General features: G+C 59.2%; 10 protein-coding genes across 10 annotated transcripts in view; 6 read left to right on the top strand and 4 right to left on the bottom strand.

The window, feature by feature from the left end:
* Positions 1-4: 4 nt before the first annotated feature.
* BDZ90DRAFT_277760 (hypothetical protein) lies at positions 5-2,418 on the top strand (the record flags this gene model as incomplete). The annotated part of the gene is made up of 2 exons (XM_025509033.1): positions 5-454; positions 536-2,418. Exons 1-2 carry the CDS (start codon positions 31-33, stop codon positions 2,416-2,418), a joined length of 2,307 nt encoding a protein of 768 aa, XP_025364101.1. The 5' UTR covers positions 5-30.
* Positions 2,419-2,666: 248 nt separating this feature from the next.
* BDZ90DRAFT_230359 (putative 6-phosphofructokinase) lies at positions 2,667-5,396 on the top strand. The gene has a single exon (XM_025505441.1). It carries the CDS (start codon positions 2,693-2,695, stop codon positions 5,216-5,218), a length of 2,526 nt encoding a protein of 841 aa, XP_025364100.1. The 5' UTR covers positions 2,667-2,692; the 3' UTR covers positions 5,219-5,396.
* On the bottom strand, positions 5,332-6,876 carry BDZ90DRAFT_216685 (hypothetical protein; the record flags this gene model as incomplete). The annotated part of the gene is made up of 2 exons (XM_025504283.1): positions 5,332-5,607; positions 5,701-6,876. The coding sequence occupies 2 exons, from the start codon at positions 6,874-6,876 to the stop codon at positions 5,332-5,334; spliced, it is 1,452 nt and encodes a 483-aa protein (XP_025364099.1).
* Positions 6,877-7,279: 403 nt separating this feature from the next.
* BDZ90DRAFT_230358 (electron transfer flavo protein, alpha subunit) lies at positions 7,280-8,512 on the top strand. Its single transcript, XM_025505440.1, has one exon. It carries the CDS (start codon positions 7,358-7,360, stop codon positions 8,426-8,428), a length of 1,071 nt encoding a protein of 356 aa, XP_025364098.1. The 5' UTR covers positions 7,280-7,357; the 3' UTR covers positions 8,429-8,512.
* A 134-nt stretch (positions 8,513-8,646) lies between these two features.
* On the top strand, positions 8,647-11,082 carry BDZ90DRAFT_230357 (hypothetical protein). Its single transcript, XM_025505439.1, has one exon. The coding sequence runs from the start codon at positions 9,138-9,140 to the stop codon at positions 10,932-10,934; it is 1,797 nt and encodes a 598-aa protein (XP_025364097.1). The 5' UTR covers positions 8,647-9,137; the 3' UTR covers positions 10,935-11,082.
* Positions 11,083-11,207: 125 nt separating this feature from the next.
* Positions 11,208-12,593, top strand: BDZ90DRAFT_269330 (alpha/beta-hydrolase; the record flags this gene model as incomplete). Its single annotated transcript, XM_025508737.1, has 3 exons — positions 11,208-11,335; positions 11,405-11,866; positions 11,948-12,593. The coding sequence occupies 3 exons, from the start codon at positions 11,208-11,210 to the stop codon at positions 12,402-12,404; spliced, it is 1,047 nt and encodes a 348-aa protein (XP_025364096.1). The 3' UTR covers positions 12,405-12,593.
* On the bottom strand, positions 12,327-13,708 carry BDZ90DRAFT_230355 (hypothetical protein). The gene is made up of 2 exons (XM_025505438.1): positions 13,179-13,708; positions 12,327-13,091 (listed from the first exon to the last, which is right to left on the bottom strand). Exons 1-2 carry the CDS (start codon positions 13,262-13,264, stop codon positions 12,572-12,574), a joined length of 606 nt encoding a protein of 201 aa, XP_025364095.1. The 5' UTR covers positions 13,265-13,708; the 3' UTR covers positions 12,327-12,571.
* Positions 13,709-14,803: 1,095 nt separating this feature from the next.
* On the bottom strand, positions 14,804-15,609 carry BDZ90DRAFT_258398 (hypothetical protein; the record flags this gene model as incomplete). Its single annotated transcript, XM_025508065.1, has 2 exons — positions 14,804-15,252; positions 15,573-15,609. The coding sequence occupies 2 exons, from the start codon at positions 15,607-15,609 to the stop codon at positions 14,804-14,806; spliced, it is 486 nt and encodes a 161-aa protein (XP_025364094.1).
* A 224-nt stretch (positions 15,610-15,833) lies between these two features.
* Positions 15,834-16,826, top strand: part of BDZ90DRAFT_230353 (peptidyl-tRNA hydrolase II) — a 1,070-nt gene continuing 77 nt past the window's right edge. Inside the window, exons 1-4 of the mRNA XM_025505437.1 lie at positions 15,834-16,221; positions 16,287-16,361; positions 16,439-16,623; positions 16,704-16,826. Of these exons, the coding sequence (XP_025364093.1) occupies positions 15,911-16,221; positions 16,287-16,361; positions 16,439-16,623; positions 16,704-16,723 (591 nt within the window). The 5' untranslated portion in view covers positions 15,834-15,910 and the 3' untranslated portion in view covers positions 16,724-16,826. The remainder of the gene's footprint in view (positions 16,222-16,286; positions 16,362-16,438; positions 16,624-16,703) is intronic.
* BDZ90DRAFT_111001 (hypothetical protein) overlaps positions 16,585-16,826 on the bottom strand; it is a 925-nt gene continuing 683 nt past the window's right edge. The window contains exon 2 of the mRNA XM_025503225.1: positions 16,585-16,826. This exon is cut by the window's right edge and continues 2 nt beyond it. The gene's annotated coding sequence lies outside the window, so the exon portion shown is untranslated.

The raw sequence follows: 16,826 nt of genomic DNA, 5'->3' as shown, positions 1-16,826 counted from the left end.
CGCTCTCACTTCCTCACCACATTCATCGCCATGCCCAGGGCAAAGAGGAAGTCGACAGGCGTCAAGGTCGAGTCAGAGGCAGCAGACCCAATTCTTCAGCACCACGATCCTTCATCCTCCTCTTCGGCAACAACTTCAAATCTAGACGCAACTGCCTCCCACCTAGCAGGATACTACGTCCCAGCTGTAGCTCCATCCGACGTCTCTACCAGCGGAGATGAGGATGACGAGGCTTGGATGACGAACGACGCTAGCGGCGAGCAGGACGCAACAGGACCAACTAATCAGCACCAACAGCACGGCGGAGCTCAGAGCGATGATGACGATGATGACGAGGGAGCAGGTGGAGCTGCTAGCTCTGGTGCAAAGAACAAGAAGGAGGCGACGTGCAGATGGAATGATTGTGGCCATATATTCGCCGATATGATCAAGTTCATTGACCACTTGCACAACAGTAGGTGCCAAGTGCGCACTCCTCTTTCAAGCATCTCAACCTGACCAACGCTCTCTCCCCTTTACCTTTCCCCTCGCACAGCTCACGTAGGTACCACGCGCAACAAATACGCCTGCGAATGGACAGGCTGCTCGCGTCGAGGGAAACCTCAGACAAGCCGATTCGCCTTGCTATCGCACTTGCGATCCCACACGGGCGAGAAGCCCTTCACCTGCCCAAGGCCAGACTGCGACAAGAGCTTTACCCGCTCCGATGCCCTATCAAAGCATATGCGCGTACAGCACGACATCATGCCGGCGCCTGCTCGAGGAGGAAGGATCTCTGCTGCAGCAATGGCCGAGAGGGCTGCTGCTGAGAAGGCGGCAGCGGAGGGGAGGTCGCTCCCGCCAGCATCTGGGGCGGGGGCGGGGACGAGGAGTAGTACCAGGCGATCAGCGATGGCTGCTAGTGGCAGCACCGATGCCACGACGTCGCTTGACGAGGAGCTCCTAGGCCTCGCGGGGGACTTGCCGTCCTCATCCCACTCTTCGTCCAGCATGTCCACCGCCGCTCAAATAGCAGCCAACGCAGAGGCTATGCCCGGTGACAAGCTACACTGGAGCTACGAAGCCATGTTCCCCCCTGACGAGAGCAGCGAGGCACAGCAGCAACAGCAACTTCAGCAACAGCAGGCAGGTGCCCAGCCTGGCTCTTCAGCTGGCCAGCCTCAACCCAACACGGGCTCATCAGGCTTCACAGATGAAGAGCTAGGCATCGAACGCTACTCCTCCATCCGCAGGCGAATTCCCCTCTCCTGGGTGGACGGGACACTAGAAGACTGGAACCCTACGGTCGGCGCGTCTGCCGTGGCTGTTGACCCGGCATCCAGACCGGAGCTCCAGTATCCGCATGACGATCAAGAGGCCGAGGCCGAGGCCAATTTGGTGCTGGAGAGAGGCAGGAAAGCTTGGGTCATGGAGATGAGCAGGAGACAGGCGGAAGAGTTCAAGCAAGCTGGTGGGTCCGGAGGGGCTTTCATGGGGAAGGGGCAGACGCCTGCAAAGAAGCAAGCGGATGGCAACGCAGCAGCTGGACCGTCGACGGCTGGCGCATTCTACGATAGCGACTCGGACATGTCCGACGTCAGCGGACCTACACAAGAGCCGGCTGCGGCAACCGCTCCTGCGTCAATCCCAGCAGACTCAACGACAACAGCAGAGGTACCAAACAGCGGTCGACCAAAGAGGCAGATCCGCCCACCCGCCGGCCGTCACCTCGATGAGACTTCCGGCGCCGGCGGTGATACGAGCGTGGGGAACGCCTCACTCAACAGCATGCAGGTCGACGAGGATCCGACAGCAGCAGGGGTTGGTCGTGCTAGGACGCTCGAGGAAGAAAGCGTTCTCTCCTCTGCCCCGTCGTCACCCACAGCTCATGCGATAAGTAGCTTTGACGCTTCGGCGACCACTGCTCCCGCATCAGCGGCGCCACACCACCTTTCACGACGCCAAGCGGCTCCCGCCCGCACCACAGGCCCCTTCTCCTCCTCCTCCTCCTCGAGCGGACCCCTTCTCTCCACTCTTATTCGAGCCCACCTGATCGAGTCATCCAAGCTCTCCCTCGCTCAAGCAGAGAATAAGCGCCTCGTGACTGACCTAGAGTCCAGCCTGCACGAGTTGCGCGACTTGATGTGGGAGAAGAAGAGGGTTTTGGAGGCCGTTCTAGAGATAGAATTGGGGGCCGACGTGAAGGCTATCTTTGAGCCGGGAGCTGAGGAGCAGCAGGAGGAGGAGCATGCGACCCATCAGGAGGAGGGCATGGGCATGGGCATGGAGATGGATCCTAACCAGCACGAAGGCCATCATCACGACATGTCCTCTTATGGCGATTCAGCAAGCGCAGTGGCGGCGGCAGCAGCTGCTTTGCAGCAGCAGGCTGCGCATCAGCATGCGTATCCGCCTCAACATCATGGCCAGGCTGTCTAGAGACCTCATCTTGAGCACCGCGTGTATCTGAAGATGAATTCGATTGATCAAGAGCATCTCGCGGGTCCAGAACGTCATTGCATGCAAGCCGTCGAGTGAGGCGCGAGGCGTGAGGCGTGAGGCTTGAGACTTGGGGCGGACTGAGGCAAAAGTCGACTTTGGGCGCGTGGCTTGGACAGATTGCAATTGTTCCGTGCGAGCGCTCTTTCTCCTTCGCTTCTTCCTTATCGCTCGTACCCATTGACCCTCCTCACTCTCCATCATCATCATCAACATGTCGGCGTCATCGCCCTCGGCGTCGACGGCAACGCTCAATGCGCCTCCCAAGGTTGCAGTCATGACTTCTGGCGGTGACTCGGCGGGAATGAATGCGGCTGTCCGCTCTGTAGTCAAGATGGCCATCTTTCGCGGCTGTCAGGCGTACGTGATTCGCGAAGGTTGGGAAGGGCTGGTCAGGGGAAATGAAGAGGAGCAGGGCGAACAATCAGCAGCAGGAGTAGAGCAGGTCAAACATGGTAGCAATGCAGCAGCAGCAGCAGCAGTCGCAGCCGCGGCCGAGGCTAGCAGCAGCACAGGCTTCGTGCCCACGTACGGCGAGGGCGAGCTCCTCAAGGAAGGGGTGAGCGAAGCAGAGGAGCTGGGATTGAAGGGGCGCTACATCGTACGCGTAGGCTGGGACGATGTTCGTGGCTGGCTCGACCAAGGAGGCACCCTCATCGGCACGGCTCGTTGTGCAGCTTTCCGTCAACAGGATGGACGTCTGCGAGCAGCACACAACCTCATCAAGCACGGCATCGACGCTCTCGCCGTCTGCGGTGGAGATGGCAGCTTGACGGGCGCAGACCGCTTGCGAGCAGAGTGGCCCGAGCTTGTCGAGAAGTTGCAGGCCTCCCAGCTTATCAGTGAGGCGCAGGCGAAGCGATACGCCCATCTCAAGATTGTGGGGCTCGTCGGATCCATCGATAATGATTTGGCGGGGACCGATCTCACGATCGGCGCTCCTACAGCCTTGTCACGTATCTGCGAAGCCGTAGACTCCATCTCCTCTACTGCTGCCTCTCATTCGCGCGCGTTCGTCATCGAGGTCATGGGCAGGCATTGCGGCTGGCTAGCCTTGATGGCCGGCTTGGCTACTGGGGCCGACTACTGCTTCATTCCTGAGCAGCCACCAAAGGGCAAGTGGGAGGACGAGCTTTGTGAGGTACTGCAGAAGCATAGGCAGGTAGGAAAGAGGAAGACCATCGTCATCGTGGCCGAAGGGGCTATCGATCGCGAACTCAACGACATCAAGGCAGACGATATCAAGGTGGTCCTTTCTGATCGATTGGGCCTCGACACGAGAGTCACAACCCTAGGCCATACGCAGCGTGGCGGTCGCCCGGTAGCCGCAGACAGGATTCTCGCCACCTTGCAAGGAGTAGAAGCAGTCAATGCCCTCCTCGAGGCCAAGCCAAGCACGCCCTCGTACGTCATCACCATTCGCGAGAATAAGATCACTCGCGCTCCCCTGATGGAGGCAGTCGCCCAGACTCAGCTCGTAGCCAAGCGCATCAGCGAAAAGGACTTCGACGGCGCACTCGCGCTGCGCGACCCGGAATTCGACGAATGCCTGCGCTCTTTCCAGTTCGCCTCAAAAGTCGCCGAGGAAGGGGACAAGCTGCCCAAGGACAAGAGGCTGACCATGGCTATCATCAATGTTGGCGCCCCAGCTGGAGGAATGAATGCCGCCACCCGCACATTCGTCCGCTACTGCCACGCGAGGGGCCACAGGGCCTTGGCAATCCATAATGGCTTCACAGGTCTACTGGAGGATAATGTCACCCCGCTCGACTGGTTGCGCGTCGATGCGTGGGCTACGCGTGGTGGCTCTGAGCTGGGCACAAACCGTGTGCTTCCCTCTGTGGACGCAGGGGGAGTGGCGAGCAAGCTGCAGCAGCACGGCATCCAGGCGCTCCTCGTCGTCGGAGGATTCGAGGCTTTCCTTTCCGTCAAGGAGCTCGAGGAGAGAAGGGAACAGTACCCTAGCTTCAGGATCCCAATTGCGGCCATTCCCGCCACACTGAGCAACAATGTTCCCCTCTGCGAGTTCTCGCTCGGATCAGACACGTCCCTCAATGCCCTGGTAGACGCATGCGACGCGATCAAGCAATCAGCATCCGCATCGCGCAACCGCGTCTTTGTCGTCGAGACTCAAGGCGGCAAGTCCGGCTATCTAGCAGTCATGGGTGCCTTGGCCGCTGGAGCTGTGCTAGTCTACACCCCCGAGGTGGGCATTAACCTCAAGATGCTCGGTCGTGATGTCGACTTCCTCAAGAAGCGTTTCGCCCTCGATGTGGCAGGCAAGTCGGAGGGCAGGCTGGTCATCAGGAGTGAGAGGGCTAGCGAGGTCTACACTACCGACTTCTTGACTCGAATGCTCAAGGAGGAGGGAGGCGGCCAGTTCGACGCTCGTAGCGCTAGCTTGGGGCACACATTGCAGGGCGGCACGCCTAGCCCGCTGGACCGTACGCGCGGGACTAGGTTGGCAGTTCGCTGCTGCGAGTTCTTGGAGGAGCACGCATGGAAGGCATCGGCCGCCTCGTCACCCTCTTCGTCGCCGTACGACCGTGAAGCTCAGGCGCACACAGCTGCTATCATCGCGATCATTGGGTCTGGTGTGGTCTTCACCAGTAGCAGGGATATGGCCAAGCATGCGGACATGAAGAACCGAGTAGGCAAGGGGGCTTGGTGGCAGAAGTGTAAGGATCTCGTTGAGCTAATGGGAGGCAGGAGGGGACTTGGTGGAGAGGATGACAAGTAGGCGTGGGAGCAAGGGAGGGTGGACATGGCGAGCAGGAAGAGATGCTGATTGATGATTTTGGTCTCTCGTTTCGTTCCACAATACATAGATGGTGATCAATGACTCTGGGTATCTTATGCTGCTGACTCCTCAACCTTGACCTTCTTGTCATTCGAATCCTCCTTCTTGGCTCCCTTCGCTGCAAAGAAGCTAGTCAGCTTCGTCTTCTGCCCGGCTTTGCTGGGCGACGTTTTCTGCCCGCCTCCGCTGCTACTACCCGCCTCGCTCTTATCGGCAGACACGCCGATTTCCATAAGCTCAACAAAGCGCTCCCACAACTTGTGCGGCAGAATGCCCCCAGAAGCCTCACGATGGCCTCGCGCGAAGTTGAGAGCTTTCGCTCCCTTGGCCTCCCCATCTACACTGCCCGCTCCCTCTGCCTCCAGCACCTCACCGACGTCTTCTCCTCTCTCGCTCGCAATCTCCTGCTCCTCTTTGACAACATCGTTGAGGAACTGTGGATCGCGCGCAGCATACTCGTGTAGGAGCTCAATAATGTTCGGATCCTCCCCTCTCTTCAAAGCCGCACCCGCTCTACGGCAGGAGAAGTGGGTGTGAGTTCCCGTAGGCGAGTACCCTGTGTTGGCGCACATGACCACTTGCAGCTTTTTTGCGCCTCGCAATGCTCCACTCCAGCGGGTCGCAATACCTGGATGGACCTGATAGGCTGAGTTGATGAACAACACCGCCAGCCTACCGTCCTTTGCGAACTTGGGCGGCGTATGCGTACAACGCTCCGCCTCCTCCCCCACGGCATTACGGGCGTCGTACAGCCTTTGGGCGTGTTTGTTCTTGTGGGGATCGAGCAAGGCCAGTGGATCGGGCGCAGCAGCCAGAGAGGCATAGGCCGTTGCGACGTCGAAATCTGGTGTGCGACGCGGAGCATTGAGGAGGGCGACTGCGGTACCGATTCGCTTCTTTGTCCATCGCTTGATCTCCGGTGAGAGGTCGGGCCAGGGAGGGTCCCATGCTACGTTTACTGATAGATCGCCACATGTACCCAAGACGGCTAGCCAGTCAATCGAGGTAGCGGCGAGCTCGCTGGTGTCCTTGCTGTCTACATCGGACCAGAGAGGGCGGCAGAGGCACCAAGTAAGGAGCGCAGAGGTGGCTACTGGCAGTGAATGGCTCGCGTTCAGCATGAGAGATCCTTCTGGTCCTCCTTCTCCCGGGTGGAGGTAGTGGTGATCGATGACTAGTACAGGCGGTGTGTCTTTGCCCAACAGAGGAGGGCCAGGTCGACTCCCCTGATCGAGCAATATGACTGCGGCCGGGTTCAAGGCCTTGATCTTGTCCGTCTCCGACCTGGAAGCAGCATGCGTTGCCTTGCTCAGATGATGGATCTTGATGTGCTCCGGAGGTACACCGAGATGCAGAAGAGTGCGATGCAATACTTGCGTAGAGCAGAGACCATCGGCGTCTTTGTCCGGGAGGAGGACGAGGGGTGTATCCATTGAGAGGGCGATGGGAGCGTCAGCCGACGTTGAGGGGCTGGAGGCGGCTGAGGGGAGAAGGCGACGCAGAAAGGTAGTAGCTGCAGCCATGTCCGCTGCTGGAGCTGGCCAGGTGTGCGAGGCCTCGAGCGGCTGGAGAGGATCGAAGCGCCATGCTGTTGGCATCAAGTCGGCCTTGACCTCTTGCTTGACAGCTTTTATTTTTGCCTGAGACGATGCAGTCGGCGACGACGAGGCTTCGCGCTTGATGACCATCCTGAGCGGCGATAGCGAAGCTGGAGCCTTGATGGCTGAGCGCAGGGCTAGAGAAGCGGCGACCCTTATGATGGCTGCTCTTGTTGCGTGGATGAGGGATAGTGAACGAGGCGCGGAGTGCGTGGAGTTGTCCTCGTGCTGCATTTGGACCCTCGATGTTGCTTCCGCCGCCTGTGTAGCTGACGTCAGGCCACGCTCTGTCCGCTCTCTGCCCGCTCTGTCCGCCCTCGCGTGGCCCGGCCCAGTCGAGGAGCCTATCACGGGTAGCACCGGCAGCCAAGTGCGAGTGCGAGTGTGCGACTCGAGTCGAGGCCTCCAAAGTAGCCACCACCTCACCTCCCCACACCACCTCTCCTCTTCTCATCCACACATCGCTGCGCCACCTGCCAACATGATTGCCACTCGACTCCTCCCACGACTCTCCGCTGCTAAGCCCGCAGCAAGCGCCTTTGCATCCTCCTCGCGCCTCCCTACCAGCAGCCGTGCCTTTTCATCCTCGGCCATTTCGCTGGCCAACACCCTCCTCTACCTCGAGCACCGCAAGGGGACCCTCAACCCGTCTTCCCTCGTAGCCCTCACCGCAGCAAAGAAGGTCGGTGGTGACATCCACGCCTTTGTCGCCGGCGACGAGGGCGTCAAGGACGTAGCCGACAAGGCTTCCAAGGTCGAGGGTGTCTCCAAGATCTTCACCTCCGAGTCCCCAAAGTACAAGGGCTTGCACTCAGAGCCCATCGTCCCCGTCCTCAAGTCCCTCGTAGAGAAGAACTCATACACACACGTCTTTGCTGGACACACTGCCATCGGCAAGGACGTCATCCCTCGCCTTGCCGCACTCCTCGACGTCAGCCAGGTATCAGACATCATCGCCGTCGAGTCGGAGGACACCTTCCAGCGACCCATCTATGCAGGTAACGCCATTGCTACCGTCAAGTCGTCGGACAAGATCAAGATCATCACGGTGCGTGGAACTGCATTCGACAAGGCCGCTGAGGAGGGTGGCAGCGCCTCCATCGAGGAGGTCTCAGATGCCGAGGCCGCCGACGCACCAACTACCTTTGTAGAGGAGAAGATCAACCAGTCCTCTCGCCCTGACCTCGCGACTGCTCCTCGTGTCGTATCAGGCGGCCGAGCTCTCAAGTCGGCCGATGGCTTCAAGAAGTACATCGAGCCACTCGCCGACCAGCTCAACGCTGCCGTAGGCGCCTCTCGTGCAGCAGTCGACGCCGGGTACGCGGACAATGCACTCCAGGTCGGACAGACGGGAAAGATTATCGCTCCTGAGCTGTACGTTGCTGTCGGAATCAGTGGAGCCATTCAGCATTTGGCGGGCATGAAGGACGCCAAGACGATCAGTGCCATCAACAAGGACCCGGATGCGCCCATCTTCCAGGTAGCGGATGTGGGACTGGTAGCAGACCTGTACGAGGCTGTGCCTGAGATGATGGAGAAGCTGAAGAAGTAGGCGTGCCGTGTTAGCAACGCTTGACATGTACATTTCCTGATATCGTCGCACGACTATGCTCCCGTGCTAATGGATAGCTGTGACGCTGCCTTTATTCAAGCGGGTCGAACATAATGTGAGCAAGCCATTCGGGTCGAGTTAGGAGTGGTGACAAGACTGCGTCGGCTGCATACAGATGAGCGAGCAGCGGGCACGTCGACGTTGACTTCCTACCGCCATCGTCTTCGCGAGATGCATGACCGCCAATGATGATGACTGCAAGACGGCGAAGATGCGAGTCACGGGCGACCGATGAAGTCGATATCTCCGAGGAAGCAAGCAACAGCAGAGCGAGCCATCGCCATGGCCGCTTGATGAATCAACGACGATGAAATGCAACGAAAGTCAGGGCAAAGCGGATGCGGCGGATACGGCGGTGGAAGGTAGAGAACGTCAGGTCCACCCCACTCAATGGCCATGCACTCCGCGGCGTAGCCTTCGGCATCGACGCCGTTCTGCCATGTTGTGGTCCAGCGATCTGGGCGGCCCCGCAGGTGGGAGGGCGTGATGAGATGAGTGAAGCTTACCTTAAGGGTCAGCAACGTACAAGCAATCGCATCCGCCTGGTCCACGCTCACAAGCATGGCCTCTCGTCCTGTCCAACGGTCCTTACATCCTACATCTTTTTCAAAGTTGCACGCCTCGTAATCACCCTCGCAACGCCCTCGCAATGGCCAATCGCAGAGCAGATCCTCTTGACTACGGCGACGCAGAGCAGCGACAGAGTGCATCACCAGCTTCTATCTCGTCCTCTTCCTCCCTCGCATCATCAACAAGACCCCTCGAAGTCAGACAAAGGACCCGCTCACAGTCCGAAGCAGCGATGACTCGCGCAGCATTGGCGGCGAGGGTGTTACAGCTGCAAAGGCACGAGGAGCTCCAACAGCGCGGTCCCGCTCATCATCCTACTCAGTACTCACGGACGGCTCAACGGGACCAACTGCGTACGCCCGCTGGCCTTGTTGCTCCGGCTTTCGACTATGAGGCTCATGACTCTGAGAGCCACTGCGACGACGAGCTCTCATGGGACTCGCGCACGGCACGTGCTGAGCAGCTCACAACGTCAGCATCTGACACGCGACTCTATCGCCTCGCCAACCGGCAACTACATGTCAGTGATGATACAACTCCGCAGGCAGCCTGGTCGGATGCGACGAGTAGTAGAGGCGCTGGCTCCATTCAAAGCAGCGAGGACGTCAAGCTACGAGGAAACATCGCCGTGACCACACCAGCGCCAGAACGTACGGGTCGGCTGGACGGTCGCAATTACAGCCGTAGCTCGTCCGTCTCGCCGGTCTCCATCATGAGTCCCCAAGAATTGGAGCTCGCTGCGCTGAGGAGGCAGGTCGAGCAGCTCCAGTATCTTCTTGAGAAGAGGGCGAAGCAAGGGCAAGGAGATCAAGGTCAAAAGCAGCGCAAGCAGAGCTGCGATGAATCTCGCACGACTACTCCCATGCAGACGTCGAGCGGCATGCCCTCTCCAGTAGGACACAGTGAGCATCGCCGACTGCAGTCCTCGACTGCGCCTACATCTCGGCAGGTATCCCCTCACCTCTCACGCGCGTCAAGCAGAGATGAGCTCCGCTTCACAGCCAATACGCAACCTCTTCGTCTGCGCTCGAAAGGCAGTGTCTCACCACCTTCAGCCTTGTCATCAACAACCTCCTCGCGCTCCTCAAGTTCTCGTCCAGGTGGGCGAGATACATTCCAGCCAACTCTCAAGTCCTGCACATCTTCTCTAGGCATGGTGGCCCACAAGGCCCGCTCCGATCGCAGTACGCCAGCCTCGCCGGGCACAATGACACCCACGAGTGCCACCGGCTCGACGAGGAGTAAGAGGCGCATCGTCTTTGCTGACCAGCTTGAAAGGGCCGAGCACAGCGAAAACAATGTGCAACTTCGTTCCTCCTCGCTCGATCTAACCAGGCGCGTCGGGATTGGAGACGAGGAAGCCCATCTTACATCAAAGTGCAAGGCGCTTCCTCCTCTACCTCATGACGCGCAAAGCAACGTCTACGGTCCAATCGCACCACTCGGTACTCGTGAAGCCGCCACTTCAACTTCCACCCTAGGCTTGAGCAGCATCAAGAAAGGTTCGACGAGCGAGCGCAGCACTCCCACCCCTACCCAACATCATCTGCACGGGCACGAGCACGGCACAGGTTCTGGTGGGCTTCATTCACGCAATCGCCGAGGAGGAGCACCCTTCCTCTCATCCGCTCTGCGACGTCGCGTCTCATCGTCATCATCGACGGAGAAGGAGGGGGAGGGTGGCTGGCGTTGCACCGGTAGGAAGAGCCAGGCAGGCTCCGAAGCGGACACACCCGCAAGTGCAGGGCGCTGTGGTCGTAGAGTTGCCTTCAAGGATGAGATTGGAGGCGAGCTAGAGGGTGAGATGTTGAACGAGAGAGTGCAGAAGATGAAGCATGGACCGGGTAGGGGGACTCTGGTTGTGAGGAAGAAGTGAGGCGAGTGGAGCATGAGTCAGTGGCCGAGCGCCCTCTCCAGTCGGTTTCCAGGCCTATTTTGCGGCCAGAGAGATTGCGAGGCTGTACATAGACAAGAGATCGTTGGTGAATGTCTTGTCGCTGAGAATGGAGCTGGGCCAAGCCGCATCGCGTTCCTGCACCTTTCTGCCGACCGTGACGTCCGTGCGCATCTCGGTCCGGGCGGTGTGCTTGATCCGGACTTGCCTGTCACTCGCACACGTTACCCTCCTTACCACAGCCAAAGAATCAGCATGTCCTTCCAGTCCAAGCTCGACTCCTTTGTCGAATCCTTCTCGCGCGTCTTTGATCGCAATGCGAGCACGCAGCAACAACTCAGCGTAGCAGGAGCCGTGGCTGTTGCGTTGGCTGGTACCTACTTGTGAGCGGGCGCGGTGCCAACTCCAGTCTCCCCTCCTACTCAACTCGTATCTGCTGCCTTGACCCACAGCACTCTGCCCTCCTTCGATCGCAAGACGCTCCCCTCGGTCAAGAAGGCCCCTACTCCTTCGAAAGGAAAGGAAGGCGAGCCCTACCCCTTGGACATCTTCCCAGGCGGCAACTGGCTCGACACGCCCGTTGGTCGCATCCGTTACTACGAGTTCGGCCCTCCCTCTTCCTCCGCAAAGGGCCACATCGTCCTCGTACATGGGATCACGACCCCTCAGCCTTGGCGAGCTCTTGCCCCAGCATTGACTGAGGCAGGTTATCGGGTGCTCAGCTTCGACTTGCCGGGAAGGGGACTCAGCGATAGTCCTCGGGTGCCCCACGATACGCATCTCTTCATGAGCGTCATGACCTACCTCCTCGCGGGTCTCCCGGCGTGGCCGACGAGATTCCACCTGCTTGGTATGAGCCTCGGTGGAGGCATCGTGGCCAACTTCGCGCACTATTTCCCGCAGCGCGTTGACAAGTGAGTCCCGTCCAGAGAAGCGTGCAAGGGCCCTTTTCCCGTTGAGCAGCTGCTCACCACACCCTGAACCTTCTCGCCCAGACTCATCCTCATGTGCCCCGCCGGTGCTACGCCGAAGAACTCTCTCCGCCCGACCGCCCGATTCTTCGGGTCAGCCTACCTGGCCTACCCTCTAATGGAAGCCATGGCCCGCACCCTCCCGCTGGGGCTACCCCTCTCATCCGCCAACCCCCTGGTAGCATGGCAAGCGCGCAAACACCCGGGTTTCTTCTACTCCTTCCTCAGCTCGTACCGCTCTGGCCCGATCTTTGACCAGACGGACGTCTTCAAGCAGGTCATCAAGGCTGGCGGCGGCAAGGTGAGCGCCATCTGGGGCGATGGAGACACGGTCGTACCTATGAGGAGCTTGGAGCACTTGGGTGAAGAAGGCGAGATGCTTAGGAAGAATCTCAGCGTCGTGCCAGGCGGTGATCATTTCATCGTGGTGACGAGGCCCAAGGAGACAGCCGAAGCTGTGCTCAAGCATCTGGCTAGCTGAGCGCGACAGACGACAAGAGTGGGACAGAGCGTGAATTATGCTCGAAGAGGGCGAGAGGTAGAGACTGGAATGAGACAACAGGAGCGAGACAGGAACGATCGAGACCGAAAGCTAGTAATACATGTACACGGCGAGACGAGACCGAGGTTATACCACAACGTCATCGCTCAGATCTGAGCGTAGCTCCTCGAAGCCCTCCCCGCCTTGGCACCTCCTGCCGTTGGCGACGGGTTCCTCCAGCCTCCTGTCTTCCCACCATCCAGGGCATCCAACCTGCTGTCGCTCCTGATAGGCTGTGGCGACGTGAGCGCCTCGGTGCTTTGACTGAGGTCGCTACCAGCATCATAGTCCCTGCCACGAATCGCTCCACCCGCAGCAGCCCCATTCGCCGGCCTCTTGCTGTACCTCACTTGCCTATTGTCGTTTCCCCCACCAAAGCCCGTAAAGCCGTACGGCTGCAGTGGGGTCGATCTTCCTCCAGGACCTGCGGCACCCGCGGGGGAGCGAGTCATCATCGGCCTGTCAGAACCGTGCTCCGATGCATTGAGGCGGGAGCGTTGACGTAGACGACGGGTGCAGAGGTACCAGAGCATGAAGCAAATCAAGCCAAAGCCAACGACGATGGCTACGATCGCGCCTGCTATCTGGCCGGTGGAGAGGGAGGAAGTGGCATCTTTCACTGAGTTGCTGTGAAGGCGAGTGGGCAAGGGGTTGGGGATGGTCAGAAGGTCGGTCGTATTTGGAGCGCGAGGACAAAAGGCCGCTAATACTCACTATCCCTTCCTACCTGCGTCACTCGCGCCGCTCGTCACACCTGTGAGGGCGCCTTGGCGCTTGCTGAGATGTTGGAGGTATGGCATCGCGTCGTGGTAGGGCGGATGGGCGTACGAGTAAATGAGCGCGATGCGTGAAAGGATGGCGTGTCGAGGGAATGTGGTTGCTGCCTTTGGGTGCGCGCCGTGTACGTGATCAGGGTGAGATAGAGATGCGAGCTCAAAAGAGGGTGATGATGATCTCAAGACAAGGAAGAGTGGTAATGCAGGAAGAGAAGGACAACAGAGAGTAGGCAGCGAGAAGGGGGGGATCAACCACTCATCGTCATCCTCCTCCTCTCGTTCCTCGTACACAACGACTCAAGCTAGCTCCCTGCACTCAGCTTCTCTGCGTCGAGCCAGTCGTCAATCGTTCACGCAGGTCGCATGAGGGTCGCTCTCTCCTCTGCCTGCTCCTCTTGCCCCGCACTTCTCGCCTACGGCGTCTTCGACCTCTCCTGATCCCCTTCTCCTTTCGTGCCCGGCGGCGGCTAGGCGGCTAGGCGGCTAAGCGGCTAGAAGCGGGTGAGGACGGGCGAGCGGGCGGGCGGGCGGGCGGACGTACGTCGCATGAGGCGTGACGAAAGAGCCTTCTGCTCGCTCGCTCGCTCACCCGCCCGCGGTGATTGAAGAAGGGGTCTGGGCGAGTGAAAAAGCGAGCAAGGTCAAGCAAGAGCAGGGGCAAAGCGATCGGGATGCGCAGGGACGCTGCCTGCGAGCTGCCAAGCATGTACGGTGAGCAAGCAAGCAAAGCTGTCAAGGTAGCATGGGAAGACGCAGGTAGGGGGCAATGAACGTCTCATGGTTGCCGTATAGCGCCGAGGCGAGGAGGAGCATGGTGGTCTCGCAATTGAGTGGGGCGATGGTGGGTCGGCTGAGAAGCTCATGTCGGCGTCGCCGTAGCCGCGGGCGGCCAACTCTCGTATCGTTGCTCACAGCTCAGTCTGCTGCTGAGGCTTGGTGCTGAGAATAGCATCGATATTGCACAACGAGATGAATGGCAAGAGAGAGAGGTGAAGGTGAATCTCGAGGCTTTCAGCGCGAAGGCAAGGAAAAGGATGGGAGAAGAGGAAAGGGGAAGCGACGGTCATCTCAAACCGTCTCGCACACGCAAAAGCTATCAACACACGCAGTCACACGAGCGACCCTGCCAAACAGGTGCTCAGCCAAGACGATGGTCGTCAAGGCCCGAGGAAGGCGAAGCGATGAGAGAGAAAGGGAAGGTAAGAGCAGCAAAGAAGGGAGAGGTGTAGACGAGGTTACGGTGGAGTAGCACAGCTTGTCAACGAAGGGAAAGGCAAGATGCCTACATCCTCGTCAACGCTGCATTTGCTACCACCTTCGACTCGCCCTCCTTCTCCCTCTTGTTTGCTCAACCCTGCACCCTTCGCCCTCATCGCCCCGCCTCCCCCAGACCCGCCTAGTCGAGGCTTTGCACAGCTCTGTGGCAAGGGTCTGGGGATCACGCCCAGCAAAGAAGATATGAAGAAAATCGCTGACCTGTGGTGAGGCCATAATGGTGATGATGTGGGTGTGAGGAGGCTATGCGTACAAAGAGGTCGAGAAGAGGATCCGCTCGCTCCCCGTTTAGAGGACGCCGACCTTGTTGGCAATGTCGAGGGCGTCCTGGTCAGCCGCGAGGCGGACGAAAGCCTTCTTCTTGCCGTCGGGGCGGATGAGCGTGTTGATGTGCTGAGCCTCAACATCGTAGAGCTTCTTGAGGGCAGCCTTGATCTGGCGCTTGTTGGCGGTGCGAGCGACGATGAAGACGAGGGTGTTGATCTCCTCGATCTTCTTCATGGCCGACTCAGTGTTGAGGGGGAAGAGGATCGTCTCGTAGGCGTCCATGCGAGGGGCGTGAGGGATCGACTTGCGCGGGTACCTGGGGGCACGAGCGAGACGGAGGGTCTTGGGGCGGTGGAACGAGACCGAGGTGCGGACCTTGCGGATCTTGTTGCCGGAGGTGCCCTTGAGAGCAGCCTTCTTGGCGGCGGCGGCCTTGATGGCCTCGGGCTTGGCCTTGGCCTTGCCAGCGGCTGCGTAGAGGAGATGCGGTAAAGTAAAGGTCAGTCATCGATTCATCGTAGCGGCCGAGACTACGCAGAAGGCAGCAGCCAGCACTAGCGCAACCCTTCCATCCTCCCCTCCACGATCCCGTGACATCCAAATGATGACGTCTGCAAAGCTCTTCGTCTTCTCTATCGAGGTTGCGGGTCTGCTGGCCTGGACGGCCTTCTTTTGCCTCGAACCTGCAATTCTGCGAATCATCCGCTCTCCCTGCCTCCAACCTGATCCTCCTCTCCCGCCACTCTGCTGCTGCTGCTGCCCATCTTTTGCGCCTTGTGACAATGCTCACCAGCGCCCTTGGTAGGTCCCTTGTTTCCAGACGACATCGTTGCTTGAGGAGGGAGGTGGTGGTGAGGAGAACGAAGTAGGATGAGCTCGACTGGACGAAGGACGCAGCGCCAGAGCGGCGGTCCGATTCTTCGCCCCGCCCGCTTTGCTGCGAAGGTCACGTGCAGTAATCTGGCGGGCTCCGTCGATGTCGACCCACCATACCACGTGGCTTGACCACTGCTACTTCCGCCCCTCCTCATGCAGCTCGACACTTGGAAGGCTACACCCGACTTTCGCTGCGCTCCTCAATCCTCGTTGAGACGACAGATAGCCTCGAGTCCGACAGCCAGGCTCGTAATGGCCAGCCCAGCTTCGTCGTCGGCGCTCTACTCACATCTCGCGCTCAGCCTCTCTACCCTCGTCATCGGATACTATCTCGGCGTAGGCAGGTCCTTGTTCTCGACGAAAGCGAAGTACGAAGACGAAGCAGACGACGACAGTGACTTGGAGAGTGAGGACGGGAGCGTGGACTTGACAGACGAGCAGAAGGCGAACGGCGACGCAAAGATGAATGTACTCAAGGCTGGACTGCTCGAGGAGTGCAAGCTTGTCCTGCTCGTGAGGCAGGACCTCAAGATGGACAAGGGCAAGATCGCGGCGCAGTGCAGGTGGGTAAGCTGCGGGGGCTCGTGAGAATGATTTCAGCTGACCGTGGAGTTTCGCTCGCTCGTAGCCACGCCACTCTCGCATGCTACAAATCAATGCTCAAATCAAATCCCAAGCTCCTCAAGCACTGGGAAACAATAGGGTGAGCCGGCACGCCTGCCCCACTCCCCACCGTGCTCGCTCAGCTGAGCCCTGACATCCTCCTCATCTCGCCCTCAGACAAGCAAAAGTTGCCCTCAAGTGTCCAAGCGAAGAGGAGATGAACCGTCTTGAGGCGCAAGCAAGAAGTCTGGGGCTATGCGCCAAGTCGATTCGTGATGCGGGGAGGACACAGGTAGCCGCAGGGTCAAAGACGGTACTCGGCATTGGACCGGGACCGGTCAAGATTGTGAACGAGGTGACGGGTGAGTGCGCGATCGATGGCGACAGACACAAAGGCTGGAAGAAGGACGCTGAGAGCATTGCTTTGTCGCCCCCATTGCAGGCCACCTCAAGCTCTTGTAGTCAACGCTGCGCAGAGTGGATAATGAGGATGTATTTGTTTCGCTTCGATGAGGCTCATGACTCTGATGTGATGATGATGATGATGATGATGATGATGATGATG

Source organism: Jaminaea rosea (assembly GCF_003144245.1).
Source record: "Jaminaea rosea strain MCA 5214 unplaced genomic scaffold BDZ90scaffold_2, whole genome shotgun sequence".
NCBI classification, from domain to species: domain Eukaryota; kingdom Fungi; phylum Basidiomycota; class Exobasidiomycetes; order Microstromatales; genus Jaminaea; species Jaminaea rosea.
Note: the sequence above shows the minus strand (reverse complement) of the source record. Positions and strands in the feature narration are given on the sequence as shown.

What these genes read in the sequence shown, in the direction of transcription:
- BDZ90DRAFT_230358 (XM_025505440.1), top strand. Translation starts at nt 7,358, where the DNA reads ATGATTGCCACTCGACTCCTCCCACGACTCTCCGCTGCTAAGCCCGCA.
- BDZ90DRAFT_230355 (XM_025505438.1), bottom strand. Translation starts at nt 13,264, where the DNA reads ATGCCATACCTCCAACATCTCAGCAAGCGCCAAGGCGCCCTCACAGGT. An exon ending in GACGCAGGTAGGAAGGGATA is followed by an intron (nt 13,092 to 13,178) that starts GTGAGTATTAGC and finishes TCGCCTTCACAG; the next exon opens with CAACTCAGTGAAAGATGCCA.
- BDZ90DRAFT_230359 (XM_025505441.1), top strand. Translation starts at nt 2,693, where the DNA reads ATGTCGGCGTCATCGCCCTCGGCGTCGACGGCAACGCTCAATGCGCCT.
- BDZ90DRAFT_230357 (XM_025505439.1), top strand. Translation starts at nt 9,138, where the DNA reads ATGGCCAATCGCAGAGCAGATCCTCTTGACTACGGCGACGCAGAGCAG.